Here is a 16,675-nt window from a genome sequence, read left to right as displayed (position 1 = left end):
GGCCCGGTGATTAGCTGCTCTTAAGCCCCATTCAGACGGGACTGTTGGGCAAATGCTGCCCGCCCCTCGTCCCCGCACATACGTATTTGCTCCGATGCTGCACTGTAGCGGGTATCCCTGGCTCACAGCGGGGCGGCGGCAGATTTCTCACCCCCCCCCCCCCTCTCCTCCTCCATTCACTAACAGCAGCCGATCCCTACTGACTGATCATTCAGTGTCCTAACTCATCCCACCAGCCTCTGCGGCCGCCGGCAGTTCTGTCCTTTTATCGGCTTCCAGATCACTAAACTGCAGCGCTCTATAGATCTCGTGTATCCGACGTTACAGAACTGCTACGCACAGTCCACTACAGGCACACTGCTGCTGCTGGCCTGTTGTACCAGCAGGGGGCGATGCAAGGCTTCTGTCTGTGCAGTCCTGACCTGGAGTCCCCGCAGGGTTTCCCTCCCTCCGCCCGCAGCAGCTCCCCCCTCCAGTCAATGGGTGATTTCGGGTCCATTCACTACATTTTTCTTACACTGCTTCTGCGCGATTCTGCCGCCCCGTGACGAGGCGTGTGTTGTACTGGCTGCACGCCGCGGGGCATCTGGGGTGTAGAAGTCATTACTGATTGGGAAAAAGGACCATAAACTCGGCCCTCGTTTCTACAGCGTTCACCAATCAGGAGAAGCACTTTTTTTTCTTCAGAGCAGCACGATTACTGCGAGAGCGAACACATGGATCCTCACCGGCTGGGGTGGTATGTGCGACTGTGTGTCCCCGAAAATAAGCCCCAGCTACACTATTGACCAAAAAAAGCCATACGTTACCAAGCAGGTGCCGTCCGGGCCCCTCCCACTATGCGCCAGAGCGCTTGCTTGCAGTTTTCTGCTGCCAACAAAAGATCACTTATTGGTAACGAGGTTTGTAAACCCCGCCTCCGGCAAGCAGTCGCTCTGATTGGTTCTCGAGCACTGTGGCTGAGCCAATCAGAGCCATTGCTTGCTGGAGACAGGAGTTTACAAACCTAGTTATCAAGTGATTTTCTGGTGGCAGCAGAAAACTGCAAGCAAGCGCTCTGGAGCGCAGTGGGAGGGGCCCGGATGGCGCATGCTAGGCATGATAAAGATATCCTCTGAAAATATGACCTAGCTCCTCTTTTGGGGTGAAAAAATATAAGAGCGGGTCCCATGTTTGAGGAAATGTTTGGCATTTTATCCATTTAGAAAGTGGTTTTGCGATCCGCTTACAGGCCGCTATCGACTGCGGCACGGAAGGGGTTAAACTGCCCGCAGCGGAGGCTAAACCACCACTTCTAGAAGATGTAACTGCAGGTCAGAGAAGGGGTGGATTGGCCATCACTAAGGGGTTAACATGATTTTGGTCCGAGATTCCTAAACAGATTTAATCTCATCCACGAATCCCGTTCTATAATCCACAAAGTCGCGGCGAGCGGAGCGCCAAACACGAGGCGCCTCAGGAACACCGCCACCATGCATCCTTAGGGTGGGCACATGGCCCCGGTGGGCGGGAATGGTGCAGAGCTGTAGAAGTTCTGTCAAGTGGAAACAAATCAGATGTTGCGCTAGGGGCGGGGCTACGCGGTGACTGTCCGCAGCGGAGATCGTGTAGTAAGAGACGCCGGTCTCTGAGGACGTGATGCAGGTTGTCCTACAGTGCCGACACACGGCGCTCTCACCACAGCCGATGGTGCGACCAGAGTCCGTGTCTAGCACCGGTCAGATACTGGCACCTCTCATTATACCGCTGCTATAGAGGGGGCGCTGCCACTGTCCTCGCTACACGAGCGCCTGAGATACTCCGGGCGCCGGCGAGTTTAAAAAACAGTGAAGATTAATGGCCGTCTGTGCACCAGAAGTGGATTCGTAAAAAGAGGAAGTGTATAAAGGACGGACAGCTGCTCCCCGTGTGCGAATCCGGCCGCGGTCACAGGCGGAGCTGCTTTGTTTTTCCAGATACTTAGTCGCATGGGGGAGGGGAGGGGAGAAAAAAGCGTGCCCGGCCCATTTTGGTTATTATTTGGTGATCTAAGCCAGAAGAGTGACGGGGCGGCCCAAACACAAAGCTGCATTAAACAACGGTCCTTCCCGCCTCCTTTCTCCGGCGCTCGTTCAGACACCGCATGACCTCCACCGCGAGACTGAGCCGCTTCATGGCAGTCGTGGCATAATTTTGCGCACCGAATTCCGTTCTTACGTTTTTGGTCACCTGACAGGATCCCCCCTAAATATGACAGCCCAGGACCGTCTCCAGCGGGCACATTCGCCGTTTACCCCACCTGAGGGCAGTTATGATGGGGAGGCGACACACAAACGTACTACGGCTTTTCAGCCAGTCCCAAGCGAGTCGCTGCGCCAAACACAGATTTTTTTCTGCTTTGTACGAAGTCACACAAAACCAAAAAGTGAGATTATTGTGGCGGCCAAACAACTTTAATTGGTCTTTACAAAAGCTGCTGGTCAGCGGGAAGCGACGTTACAACAACTCACCGCCGCCCCGCGGGAGGGGATCGGCGCTGCGGCGGCCGCCAACTTCTACATTAGAAAAGGTTCCTAAAAATACATAAATTTTCTACACGGAGACCGCGACTACGGCGAGCAGCAGCTCCGCCCACTACTTCTGCTTGGAGAAATACTCCTTGCTCTTCTTGACGTCGGGTTTGATGGTGTCGCTTCCAGGTTTCCATCCGGCCGGGCAAACTGCGAAAACACAAGAGGGCAGAAGTTACGGCACAAGGGTTTATTAAAGGGCCGGAGCAGTTACATGGATAAAGCTTAGAAGGGGGCTGCTCACTTATCCACCGTCCGTGGGGCAGGAAGGGAGCGCCAGCTGTTACCCAACCGGTCGGCGTACCCCATGTGAGCGGAGAGGCGCGGTGGATTCACTTCTGTGGGACGGGGCGGTCTGAGTCACATGGTTCACCCTCTGTAGAAGTGAATGGGTCAGTGGTCCCATGTGAATGGAGGGGCACGTGTGGCATTTTGGCTGCACCTCCAGATCTCTGGGGAGCCCTGCATTAGGACCCCCAGCAATCAGACCTTTATCCCCCTAGAGGGGTCCATACTATATTGTAATGGTTGCAGCACACCGAATACCTTATACTCACAAGGGAGCAACGTCTGGGCTGTGAGGCACGCTTAGCAAGATGGGGCCTCGTCATCCACTATGCAGTCAGTGGTCCGCAGCATCGGGGGCAGTCAGTGGTCCGCAGCATCGGGGGCAGCAGATTACAAGAATCGCTAACTCATCCTTATTGCTCCAACAATGCATACAGCAGCGTTTCAACTGCTCACCAGCAGTCTGTGAAGCCAATGAACACGTTGCACACACCCTCCCTAACCACCACCAACACCCCTGGAGGGGTCCTTACCTGCTCACAACCTAAGGGGGTGAGAAATGTAAAGGGGTATTCAAGACTACACTGCTGGCTCAGTGTGGATTTCATGACAAGACGGTAGCCATTCAATATACAGACATTCCTCACTGAGCCAGCAAAACAGGGAATCGGCCCCTGCGGACTGCCCTGGAGCATCAGATTTCTATGCTGCTCACTCACTTCAACCTACTGACAGCTAGACCGGCTGCCTGCACCCCTGGCTCTGTATCCTTCCTTGCATGACAGGACTACGGCGATCTGCGGCAGCGCTCACACCTGATGGCTGAAGCATGTAGACGCCAGCAGGTTACACAGGGCAGAGCGCCAGTAGGGACTACATGCAGGACTACAGATGGAGGGGGGCCAACGGCAAGACTGGACAGTGTGCTCTTCAGTAACTGTAGAAATATCCGGCCAAAAGAGCTAAAAACACTGGAGTACAAGTTGGAAACATTTCATAAGTTTTTATAACTTTATCCTGCAGGCCGAACCCCATTAGAAATACCAAAAAAAAAGCGCTGATCTTCGTTAGGCTGCTGCAACGTATCAGTCTGGATTCCCGCCAGTTTCGCTCGCAGAGCATTGTCTACACTGATACAATGTATCCACTGCTCAGCAGAGGGCAGGAGTACCTGTGCACAGGAATACTGCTCTGAAAAGAAATGGATTCTCATTCACTGGCAGCAAGCAGAGATCTTGAAAATGGGGAAGAAATAAAACAAACTCCTTTAAAATGTTGAAGAACCCCCAAGACAGTTGGAGCGGGGACATGAGAATGGTCGTTATGCCCCCCACCAGACGTCCTGGCCATCACACAGAAGGGTGCGGAGGATCTGAACTGTGCCCCAATTACTGAGTCACACCCGACACACCCAGCTGCACCCTTATGTCCAGGAGCCTAGAGAGACACAGACTCCTCACTAGGGACGTGTTGGTGATTGTGGCATTACGGTGATGCAGCCCCCAGTGATCTATGGCATTCCACACCCAGAAGGGAAGAGCGGAGGTCACATTAGATTCAGTCAGTCATTTGCAACATCTCTGCTTGCAGTCAGTACATCACACACAACTGACTTGAGAGCGTTCGACACTAAAACAAGAACTGTCTATTCAGACAGCAAGCAGAGATCCTGGAAATTAGAAACAGTGTTAGAAAGCTGCAAAAACTAGAAGATTAACCCCTTTATTGCCTCTGAACAGGGAGAAGGGTCCTGGCGGTACACACATGAGCAGGACCACTCACCTTCACCGTACTTGTCTGTATGCTGGAAGGCCTGAACCAGCCGCAGCGTCTCATCCACGGAGCGGCCGACGGGCAGGTCGTTAATGGTGATCTGACGCAGGATCCCCTTCTCATCCACAATGAAAAGTCCCCTAAAGAGGAAACCGCAGTCAGAAAACCTGACATTTAAGAGGAGCCCTTAAATAACCCTTACAGAGGAGGTGATGCGACACCACAGCAAACCCCTGGAAGTTTGTCGCAGGTCCAAGGCCCAAAACCTTGGCAAGATAAGCTGGCTGCCCATGGCGGCCCCACGACAGCCTCACCTGAAGGACAGCCCCTCGTCCTCCTTGAAGACGCCGTAGTCCTTAGAGATTGTGTGCAGATTGTCGGCTACCAGGGGGATCTTCATGGGGCCCAAACCGCCTTCTTCTCGTGGATTGTTGGTCCTGAGCGGCAGACACAGAAGGGTTAAGAGTGGAATACAGGAAAAGATGCACAGCGCCAGGATGACACATGGCAGCGCACACACCCAGAGGGTGCCACCATCCACACGCCGGCGTCTTATTGGGTGGGTGGAAGCCCATCCAGACCCCATCCGGCTCACCCGAGGAGCTGGTTACATTGTATGGATCTAGACCAACAGCTCCTCCCTGCACCGATACACTGTAACAAACCAACAGCTACGGGAGCAAATCCGGGAAATAAACAATATGACCATCCACTGACAGCAAGCAGAAGTCTTAGTGAAAGTGGCAAGAAACCAGCAGGATTAGGAGGGTGCAGGGCTGTCATTAAAACCAGCCCAACCCCTTAATGCTTCTGGGTGCAAAACCCCCGGCGCTCCATAACATATAGCTGACACCCACGATCAGCCATTGCAGCCGTTAACCCTTTAAATGCTGCTGTCCGTTTTGATCAGAGCTCGGGGGACAACCCCCACAGCTGCCATGTATGTCTGCCCCTCAGCATGGGTCTGTCCTAATAGACTACAGGCAGAAATACCATGCATCGTAATACTGAAGTATTGCAGTGTAGGGTATCCCTTTGGGACTAAAGAGCGGAAATAAGTGAAGGAAGATTAGGATTAATGACATTCCACGCGGCTGAGAATCCCGGCGCACATGAATGGAGTCGTACACACGAGCCATGTTTTGCTGCATCGTTGTCCCATCTGCTCACGCTCCTCGGAAAGCATCAGCCATTGTTTTCAGTGGGCCGATCCGCTAACGAGCCTGAAGGTCACGCTGGAGACGCTACTTCACAGATGTGATGGGAGGAGTTTAACAGAAAAACGCATCGCATAAGCGTGAAAACACGCTGGCAAGCGCCATTTGAAGCCCGTTTCTCCTGAGATCGCGCCCGCCCAACAAGGAAAACCAAGTGATGAATACACCTCCCGAAAGGTCAGAACAAAAACCTCCGAAACACGTTTATCGCTGCGTCCGTAAGAGTCCAAGAGGGGAGCAACAAACTGCAGGTCGGCCGCGCACAACCCCATCGCCAGAGCCACGCAGACCGCGGACCTACCAGGCGAGGTGGCAGAAGTGCGAGTCCACGGACGCAGCGATGACCTCACAGCTTATCTTCCTGAACTCCTCCACGCGGTCACTGAAGGCGATGATCTCCGTGGGGCAGACGAACGTGAAGTCCGCGGGGTAGAAGAAGAACACAACGTACTTTCCTGCAGGTAGAAGACAAGAGGCAGACGGTGACCGGCACGCCACCCAAATGCAGCCCCCCACACATGACTCGGGGGGGGGGGGGGGGTTCTCCAGCCCCCCACACTAACGCCATCAGCTCTGCTCAGTGGCCACCAGGTTCAGCAGCAATGACCATCCCCGTGTAGCTGACGCTGCTGAGAACTGCACTATAGGATGGCACACGGTCTGCCGGACAGGAGCCGTTCGTATAGACCACAGGGGGTCCCGGGTGGGGGTCCCCTCTATGATGTTCTTATACCCAAACAGGCCATAGGAGCGGGATGCCACTTCACACACCTTTAAGAGGTCCATCAGCACCATTCACATGCTGGGATATCTTCTCTAGTGTGGGGGAGGGGAGTGACAACTCCTGCGCACCATTCTGTGTTACAGCCGAGGTTGTCAACTCTTCGTTTCCTCCACGTGCAGAGGGTCCCCAACGGGGAGCGGCGTCTAATGACCTGACCAGACATCACACAGGTCATCCATGGGGGCCGTATACAACTAGGCAAAACCGCTGCTGGGGGACCTCCTACGTACAGCAGTCGCCAACACCAAGTGGTCGTTATAGGTGGGGGAGGGGCAGGGGGGGCATTTACTGTATTACCACCCAATGAGCCGCGCACCTCTGTAGTCTGACAGCTTCAGTTCCTTGAATTGCCCGTCAGGCATCACAGCCATAGCAGTGAAGTCAGGCGCAAGTTTTCCGATCTTCGCGTTTCCGGCAGACATGATGATTCAGTCTAAGAAGAACGGAAAAAAATAAGCAAATGCATTAATTTGCAATAATTCGCCGCCGGCGCAGAATCCAGCGCCACCGAGGATGAAGAGCGGAGAGGAAATGTCACTAAACATGTGACCCGCGAATACGAGGAATCAGCCGCAGCTCAGGATGACAGTGATTGGGGGCGCCGTACCCGCAGATACACACAGCGGAGGACGAGGTCTTCCCTGGATACATCCTACTCCAGTTACATCACAAGCTGCACCCAAGTAAGCCATGGGGGGCACACTAGAGCGCGGCAACCCACAGCGTCAGACCCCAGCGGCTAGCAGGTCTCAGTCGGACCCGTGTACAGAGCTGCTTAGGCCGGCTGCACACATGCGAGCCCGCAGCAGAATCCAGCTCTGCACTTGCCCAGCGCCCCCCCGTACCCCCTCTTTTCTGTATGGCGGCTGACCACAGACACTCAGCGGTGAGGCGCAGTACAGAGCTTTTTTTTTTTTTTAAAAAAAAACACATTTGTTTTTCCTGGGCGGTTGCTAGGCGATGAAGCGGGCGCCCGCGACGTATCCGCAAGTCCATTGCCGATGGGCTGCGAGTCGGACAGCGTCCATTGGCTTCAATAAAAGCCGTCCGTGCGGATTGCGCACAAAGATACAATTTGCTGCGATCTTCAGTCCGCCGGCGACAAGCCAAGGTGACATTTATTGTCTGGGTGCAGAATAGCGCGTATTGTCCCCGTGGGTGACGGTGGGCTGCAGCCGCCCCCAAAGGGTCTGGATACATTGTGTCAGGCTGCATTATGCAAGGAACCAGGATGCTCCAAAATACAAGCACAGGGGAAAGGGATTTAAAGGCGCAGCGCACCCCACCTGAAGCATCCGGCGCGGCGTGGAATCTGCGGACAAAACCCTCGCACTTCAGATTTACGGACGTCATTTCCTGTGAGGACGAGCGAGTGACTTAGATATAGATCCCCCCGCCCCCCGTATATACGCTCGCCTCCAGATACACTCCTGGGGGGGTCTGAAGAGACACAGCAATGGGAGACAATCTAGACAGCTCATTTACAGAAAGGGACAGTCCGCAGACGCTAGACAGATGTCAGCCGCAGAGCCGCCCCCCAGTACAGCCCCCCAGTACAGCCCCGGGACCCTCCGACTAATCCAGGTTTACAGTCCTACAACGTCCCATCAGAACATTCAGCGCCAACTGCAGAACCTAGGAAGCTGGAGAGGATCGTGGGGGCGGGTGGGCCGAGCGCCGGGTGCAGACCCCACTGAGACATGTCAGGAGCCGCCGTCAGCTCCACTGCAGGGCGATATTAATCTGCGGGGCCCGGAAGGGCCACAGATCTGAGACAAGAGGGCTGCAGTCACGTCTTCTGCACCTCAAGTATCAATATTTGGGGGGACACTGACTGCAACAGAACATTTAACCCCTTAGGTTATTGCTACCATTTGGAGAGGTGGAATGCGTTTGTCCCTTTAGGTCCCTGCAGGGACGTGAACCTGCACTCCGATCATCGCTCTGATGATACACTGCAGTACTTCTGTACTGCAATGCATTATCACTGATCATCACAGTCCACGGCAGAGCTGGACACCTTTGTCCGCCATCCGGTTGCCATGACAAACCATTGACCTCCATGGATACATCATTGATCGTGGCAGGTAGGTGGTTACCGGCGGGGATCGGCTGCTGCGCCGTCCGTAGGACACACCTTTAGGTCTGTTCGGGAACCTCTTCCCAGCCAGAACCAGCTTACCTCCCGGGCAGGAAGGGGTTGTCGTCTAGAAGGGACGCTCAGTCTTCAGAGAAGACGTTCTGCAGCTTCTCCCTCGCCTCGTGTCTCACTTCCTCATCAGTTCGGATCTGATTGCTGGCAGTGAATTGATCGCCTCCTCCCACACCAGAGGGTCACACAAGTCACATAAGTATCGATAGCCGTAAGACGGGGGTGGGGCTCTGTGGGGGGCGGGGCTCTGTGGCCCCTGATCAACAATCCAAAACGGTGAAGTTTAGAAGGACACAGCCAAACGCTGCATGGCCCCGCCCACTACGGTCTTACGGACGCGTTCAGACCGGCGCCCTGCTGTCCGCGGAGCCGAGCAATGAACTACCACATCAGATACGCCTGCGTGAGGGAGGCCTTGGGGCGCGTTCACACGGGCGCATGCCTAAACATCGCAGCGCTGCACCGCCGCATCTACAGCGCATGTTACACGCAGATAAACCCGCGAGCAGAAGAGAGCCGAGCGCGGCTTTACATGCCCAGCAGCACACGCCATAAACAGCGGCACGCACCATACAAGCCCGTAGAGAAGCGGGCTCTTACACGATGCAATAGAGCGCAGAAGATACCGCCAGAGTCCGCAGAATCAAGCGCAAAAACCTTCCCGCAGGAATCCATCGCTGCCGACCCCAAGAGTCAACGGGGAGAGGTGACCGAGCCGCGACCGACACCGTAGAAACGGCGCAAGACGGCGGCGCAGCCGCAACACCAGCGGATATAAGGTAACGGAATGATCTATAGAAAGCCCCAAACCCCACAGCGCCGGAGCGGCCCGAACCGCTCACCACCACCGGGCCCCCGGGGCGCTCACCACCACCGGCCCCCCCGTGCCCCCGGGCGCTCACCACCACCGGCCCCCCGGGCGCTCACCACCACCGGCCCCCCGGGCGCTCACCACCACCGGCCCCCCGGGCGCTCACAAGTACTTAGGACTTGGTTGCCACCAGCAGAAGGAATCCCCGTCTCATCACCACTGCAGGACGGGGCCCTCACAGAGCAGATCCCGGGGGGCCCCCCTCACAGATACAGTATAGGATGGGGGGGTACCTACTGATTCAGGACCCTCTTATAGGGAGCAGTATATACTGTATATAGGAGGGGTGGAGGACGAGATACATATATACACTCCACCTATAGAGAGCAGATGTATACAGCCCCCCCCCCCCCCCCCCCCCCCCCCCCCCCTCAGAGTATACGGGGGTCTCACTGGGGACCCCCCTGCAGCACCCGGGGGTCTCCCATATACCGGCACCAGACTGTATAAGTATATATATATATATATATATATATATATATATATATATATATATACGGGGGGAGATAGTGACTGCAGTCCGGCAGCATTAACCCCGCAGCTGCCGGCAGGTACTTACAGCTCCGGCGGTCGGTACAGCAGGCGGGAGGAGAAGCCGCGGGAGCTCCTTATATCCTGCCGGCTCCGCCCCGCCCCCTGCAGAGCATCACTTCCTCCTCCTGCCACAGAGCATCTGATCCCCATCACTTGCTACGGAGCATCTCGTCTGCTGCACGGCATCTGATCTCCCATCACTTTCTGCAGAGCATCTGATCCCCCATACCTGCTGCAGAGCATCTCACCCTCCTCACCTGCTGCAGAGCATCTAATCCCCCATCACCTGCTGCAGAGCATCTCACCCTCCTCACCTGCTGCAGAGCATCTGATCCCCATCACTTGCTACAGAGCATCTCACCTGCTGCAGAGCATCTGATCCCCATCATTTGCTAGAGAGCATTTTGCCTCCTGCAGAGAATCTGTTCCCCCAATGCCTACAGCAGAGCATCTCACCGTCCTCACCTGGTGCAGAGCATCTGATTCCCTATCACCTGCTGCAGAGCATCTCACCCTCCTCACATGCTGCAGAGCATCTCACCGTCCTCACCTGCTGCAGAGCATCTGATCCCCCATACCTGCTGCAGAGCATCTCACCCTCCTCACATGCTGCAGAGCATCTGATCCCCCATCACCTGCTGCAGAGCATCTCACCGTCCTCACCTGCTGCAGAGCATCTGATCCCCATCACTTGCTACAGAGCATCTTGCCTCCTACAGAGAATCTGATCCCCCAATGTCTACAGCAGAGCATCTCACCCTCTTCACCTGGTGCAGAGCATCTGATTCCCTAACACCCGTTGCAGAGTATCTCACCCCCTCACCTGCTGCAGAGCCTCTTACCCGCTGTCCATGGGACAAGTGCATTTGATGCGATTATCCCGGGAAGTAAAGAGATTCTGGAACAATTTCCACCGATTTTTGGTGCTTCCTTGTAAATAATCCGCACTCTGCTCACCGGCCCCGATCCCGCAGGAAAGAGGAGGATCCGCCGCACCGCCTGACAACAGAACGGCGCCAGAAATCAGAGTGTCAGACCGGGAATACGGAAATACACGTGGGAATACGATGTGCGAACACGGCTTTATAAGGGTGACGACTGACTAGCGTTTGTGAATTTGCTGCGTTTTTTCCCAGGTGTCTATGGGGCTCTCTAATGTTAAAAACGCAACGCGGCAAAATCACAATTTACCGCAAAATTGCGATTTTAACATTACAAGTCCCATAGACCCCAGTGAGAAAGACCTGCAGTGGGTAGGCACCATTATATATATAGACCGCTGTATAATATATATATATATACTCCTGTGTAGGAGAAAAAGACCTGCAGTGGGTAGGCACCCTAATACTGTCATGGGTTATGGCTCTGGTTCCCCCCTCCCCCTCTCCAGGATGTTGGGGTACGCGAGGAGTGCGGCCACGGATATTACATTTGGATCGCTGGTTCACACTAACATTCTTCATGCTTGTGCAGCTGCTGCCTGACATTGAGAGCCGCTGCTTACTGCTAACCGACTGTGCAAATAAGTAACAACACACCGCAGAGGATTACTAATCTTAGTGTAAACGTATCGCAGACGTTCTGACCGTGCGCCAGATTCATCACAATGCCTCCTGCTGGATGATGACTTTGGCGCACTTCTGTCTGTTACGTCGGCTATCAGTTCACTGATCATCCGCCCCCTTTACACGGACCCTCCGAGCGGATGACGCCATCACCAGTGAGTCCGCGCTCTTCAGGCTGCGCCGCTCAGTATCGCACCTTCCTATGAAGGATCAGCGATTAACCTGCGCAGTAAGTGAACGCGCGGCGCTGATATTTCTGCCGGCTGACACCCGCCGTCTTCGTTCCCTCGTTTATCATTCGGTTTCGCTCAGGTGATTCTCATAAGTTTACACCAATAGACTGCCAAACCTTTGTTCCGTTTTGGGGCACGTTCTCACATTTTCAGCCGCCCCCTTTTTCTCCGAATCTGAGGCGCGTAAAGGTTCCAACAAAGAGTACGTACAGAACCCAAATAAATAGTGCATACATAAGGTGATCAGATTTTCCCATGGTCAAAGTGGGACAAAGGGGTGTGGTCAGGGGGCGGGGCTTATCACAATGCAAAAGTTTTATTGTTATGAAAAGTACAGGGCCGGTTCAAGAAAAGTCAGGGAGCAAATACCACAGCATTTCTGCATCCAAAAAACACTCAATTACTATCTGCAGCTGATATCATACTTCCAGCAGTAGTGATCCCTACAGTAGTCCTCAGTAGTAATAGTGACATCCCACAATGGCTCCAGTATTAATAGTGACCTCCCCCCACAGTGGCCCCAGTAGTAATAGTGACCCTGCACAGTGGCCTCAGTAGTAATATCGTGCCCCACAAAGGCCTCAGTAGCATTAGTGACCCCCACAGTGGCCCCAATAGTAAGTGACCCCCACAGTGGCCTCAGTAGTAATAGTGACCCCCACAGTGGCCTCAATATTAATAGTGTTCCCCACAGTGGCCTCAGTAGTAATAGTGACATCCCACAATGGCTCCAGTATTAATAGTGCCCCCTCCACAGTGGCCCCAATAGTAATAGTGACCCCCCCACAGTGGCCTCAGTAGTAATAGTGACCCTGCACAGTGGCCTCAGTAGTAATATCGTCCCCCACAGAGGCCTCAGTAGTAATAGTGACATCCCACAATGGCTCCAGTATTAATAGTGCCCCCTCCACAGTGGCCCCAATAGTAATAGTGACCCCCACAGTGGCCCCAGTAGTAATAGTGACCCCCACAGAGGCCTCAGTAGTATTAGTGACCCCCACAATGGCCCCAGTAGCAATAGTGACCCCCACAGTGGCCGCAGTAGTAATATTGACCCCCACAGTGGCCTCAGTAGTAATAGTGACCCTTACAGTGGACCCACTAGTAATAGTGAGCCCCCACAGTGGTCCCAGTAGTAATAGTGACCCCCACAGTGGTCCCAGTAGTAATAGTGACCCCCACAGTGGCCCCAGTAGTAATATTGACCTCCACAGTGGCCTCAGTAGTAATAGTGAGCGCCCCACAGTGGCCCCAGTAGTAATAGTGACCCACAGTGGCCTCAGTAGTAATAGTGACCCTCACAGTGGCCCCAGTAGTAATATTGACCCCCACAGTGGCCCCAGCAGTAATAGTGATTCCACAGTGGCCCCAGTAGTAATAGTGACGCCCACAGTGGCCTCAGTAGTAATAGTGAACCCCACAGTGGCCTAAATAGTAATAGTGACTCCCACAGTGGCCCCAGTAGTAATAGTGACCCCGACAGTGGCTTAAGTAGTAATAGTGATTCCACAGTGACCCCAGTAGTAATAGTGACCCCTACAGTGGCCTCAGTAGTAATAGTGTCCCCAACAGTAGCCTCAGTAGTAATAGTGACCCCCATAGTAGTCCTAGTAGTAATAGTGACATCCACAGTGGACCCAGTAGTAATAGTGACCCCCCCCCCACAGTGGCCCCAGTAGTAATAGTGACCCCCATAGTAGTCCTAGTAGTAATAGTGACATCCACAGTGGCCCTAGTAGTAATAGTTACCCCCATAGTGGCCTCCATAGTAAAAGTGACCCCCACAGTAGCCTCAGTAGTAATAGTGACCCCCACAGTGGCCCCAGTAGTAATAGTGACCCCCACAGTGGCCCCAGTAGTAATTTACAAAGCACCCGGATAAATAGTGCACACAAGTTTACAGCTACTTCTGTCGCCAACCATAACTGGACAGTTTCCCTCCTCAGTCACGCTGCTCTTGGTCCGTCCCCCTAACACTGGTTGTGATTGGTCTCTATATAAATCTTTCACCGACAGCCGGATGCGATATTACAATATATACAAACTGATAAAAGGAACTTAGAATTAGTGTTATCAGCCAACCATATACTGTGCTGGTGACTTACATGTATTACTTCCTGTTATCAGCCACTTCAGGGAGAGGCTGACTATAGGACAAGCGTGTGTAATCTAACCTTCTCTATGTGACTAATATTGGCCGCTCCTCTGAGGCCGCTCCTCTGACGGGCGAGTGCGGATTCCTCAGAATCTGGCTGTGACCGCGGTCGGTGACATCTGCGTACCTGCTCGATTTGTTTTTCCCGCGCCATTGCTAGGCGATGACATGGGCACCCGCAGCCTATCCGCAATGCCTATGGACTTGAATGGAGGCCGTCTGCGCAGAGTCCGCAGAAAATAGAGCATGCTGCGATTTTCCCTCCACTCGCGAAAAACACGAAGGAAAAAGCGATGTACATATTCTTCAAAGCATGCTATTTGCTGTGGATCCTGCGTGCGGACGTCGACCGCGGATTCCACTGTGAACATCCGGTCATGTGAAGCCGGCCATCAGGCTGCTCTCACAAGGGATAGTAAAACGCAGATCTGCTTTGTGCGGCGCTCAGAAACAACGCAGGCAAAGCAAGCCGCCATCACCATCATTGTCCCTCCCGGTTGCATAGAACGCTGCAGTTAAAAACGCGGTAAAACACAGTACACAGCAGACTGACGCATTTTTGATAGCGTTCAAAACGCTCCCCATTTATTTCAATGGGCGACGCATCATGTTTAAAAACGCTGAAACGCCCCAAAATAGAACAGGCAGCGCCAAAATCATCAAGTCCCATTAAAATCAGGGGAGGTGTTTCACAGCGTTTAGCGCTGCGCTTCAAACAACGACCTGTGTGAGAGCGGCCTTCGTCTGCGTCCGCCCGGGGGCTGATCTGCAGAGGATCGGCTGCATCGGTGTACTCCAGCAGATCAGCAGCCGGGTTTGGTGCCAATTTTTAAGCAGGTTTTTCACGTATTCCTGTGTGAATCCCGTAGCAGAAACGGCGATAAAATTAACACACAGCAGAATTGATTTCTGCGCCGCATGTCATTTTTTGCTCGGTTTTGTGCAGATTATTTCCGCAGCTGGTGGACAAGATTTTCCACTTTGCTGCTTGGGTTACTGGCCCTTTAAAAAAACTTGATGAGTCAGAACTCTCAGTAACTCTCTGCTTGTTCTGCTCTCACAGTAGGAGGATGATGGGAGTTACAGGAAGACGCCAACCCCCACCCTGTTGGAATGCATCGGAGAGTAGAAAGGTTTCAGTTTCGTTTCTGCATTAATAAGCCGCAGGCAGCACAGGACTTGGAGATGTGAGTGTCAGCTCCTGTGCCGAGAGCGGTCCTCAGCCCCTCCCTGCTCTCCAGCCTGCACAGCCAGCATGACTTGCACTTTGCTGCAGTAGCCTGCAGTCCGCCTCGTCCGCAGCATCACTCATGTCGTTTTTCCTCCGTTGCATCATACACATCATCATTCAGGCTTCTCTGCCCCGGAGCTTGTCGCTGCTCGCTCGCTGCGAGGGAAAAGCGGAAAAACCTGTTTTATTTGAATATTGGGAGATAATTTCCTTGTTTGTTTCACCGTGGATCAGGATGTAAAGATGAACCTTCCGGGAATCGTCCCATTGTGTCAGATGGAAGGGGGATGCCGGGACTGAAACTGTATATATATATATATATATTAGAGATGAGCGAGCGTACTCGGCCACGCCCCTTTTTCGCCCGAGCACCGCGATTTTCGAGTACTTCTGTACTCGGGTGAAAAGATTCGGGGGGCGCCGTGGGTAAGTGGGGGGTTGCAGCGGGGAGTGGGGGGGAGAGGGAGAGAGAGAGGGCTCCCCCCTGTTCCCCGCTGCTCATCTCAATCCATCACCCAGCCCGGGCTCTCCGCTCTGCTAACGATAACAGACTAAGCGCCCCTTTAATTCGAACTTCTCATTCCCGCCTCCAAGACTTCTCCATAGCAGCAGCGGTCCTCTGGAACGCGCTACCAAAGGCTACCCGGGCAATCCAGGACTCACAGAACTTCAGGCGTGCTCTAAAAACGTACCTCTTCAGGGAGGCATACCGAATTCCCTAAACAAACCCCTCTGTACTCCTGATAACATGCTCCCTGACCTACTGACTGCAATCCCTGCCAGCTGCCATCAACCGCCCCTGCAGGCATACTGATCCTGCCGTCACACGGCTAAATGTCTGACCATTGTCTATGTGTATAGCATCCCTCACACTCCACCCCGCCACACCGTACACATCTCCACCTCCCCACACCGTGCACATCTCCAGCCCTTTACCTTCTGTATCCCCCCATTACTTGTAGTATGTAAGCTCGTTGGAGCAGGACCCTCACCCCTATTGTTTGGTTGGAGCAGGACCCTCACCCCTATTGTTTGGTTGGAGCAGGACCCTCACCCCTATTGTTTGGTTGGAGCAGGACCCTCACCCCTATTGTTTGGTTGGAGCAGGACCCTCACCCCTATTGTCTCCATCAGCTGATTACTATGTATCCCTGGTTCTGTAATGTTTGTACTTCTGTCTTTCTGTATCCCCCCTGTTTATGTAAGCGCTGCGGAATATGTTGGCGCTATACAAATACAGATTATTATTATTATAAGGACCCCAAGTCACAGCTTCCTTATTTTTCCGTCGATGCGGCCGTATGAGGGACGTTTGTTTGTGGT

At 53.6% G+C, this 16,675-nt stretch overlaps 1 protein-coding gene across 2 annotated transcripts; it reads right to left on the bottom strand.

The window, feature by feature from the left end:
• Positions 1 to 2,405: 2,405 nt before the first annotated feature.
• Positions 2,406 to 10,299, bottom strand: PRDX1 (peroxiredoxin 1). 2 transcript variants are annotated; one of them, XM_066597969.1, is made up of 6 exons: positions 10,194 to 10,299; positions 6,928 to 7,044; positions 6,129 to 6,282; positions 4,925 to 5,047; positions 4,620 to 4,750; positions 2,406 to 2,699 (listed from the first exon to the last, which is right to left on the bottom strand). In XM_066597969.1, the coding sequence occupies exons 2-6, from the start codon at positions 7,031 to 7,033 to the stop codon at positions 2,614 to 2,616; spliced, it is 600 nt and encodes a 199-aa protein (XP_066454066.1). In that variant the 5' UTR covers positions 7,034 to 7,044; positions 10,194 to 10,299; the 3' UTR covers positions 2,406 to 2,613. The 2 variants fall into 2 exon arrangements, with proteins under 2 accessions (XP_066454066.1, XP_066454067.1); XM_066597970.1 differs by lacking the exon at positions 10,194 to 10,299 and adding an exon at positions 8,794 to 8,920.
• Positions 10,300 to 16,675: the final 6,376 nt, after the last annotated feature.

This window comes from Eleutherodactylus coqui, chromosome 3 (assembly GCF_035609145.1).
Source record: "Eleutherodactylus coqui strain aEleCoq1 chromosome 3, aEleCoq1.hap1, whole genome shotgun sequence".
NCBI lineage: Eukaryota > Metazoa > Chordata > Amphibia > Anura > Eleutherodactylidae > Eleutherodactylus > Eleutherodactylus coqui.
This window is presented reverse-complemented; position numbering and strand designations above follow the sequence as displayed.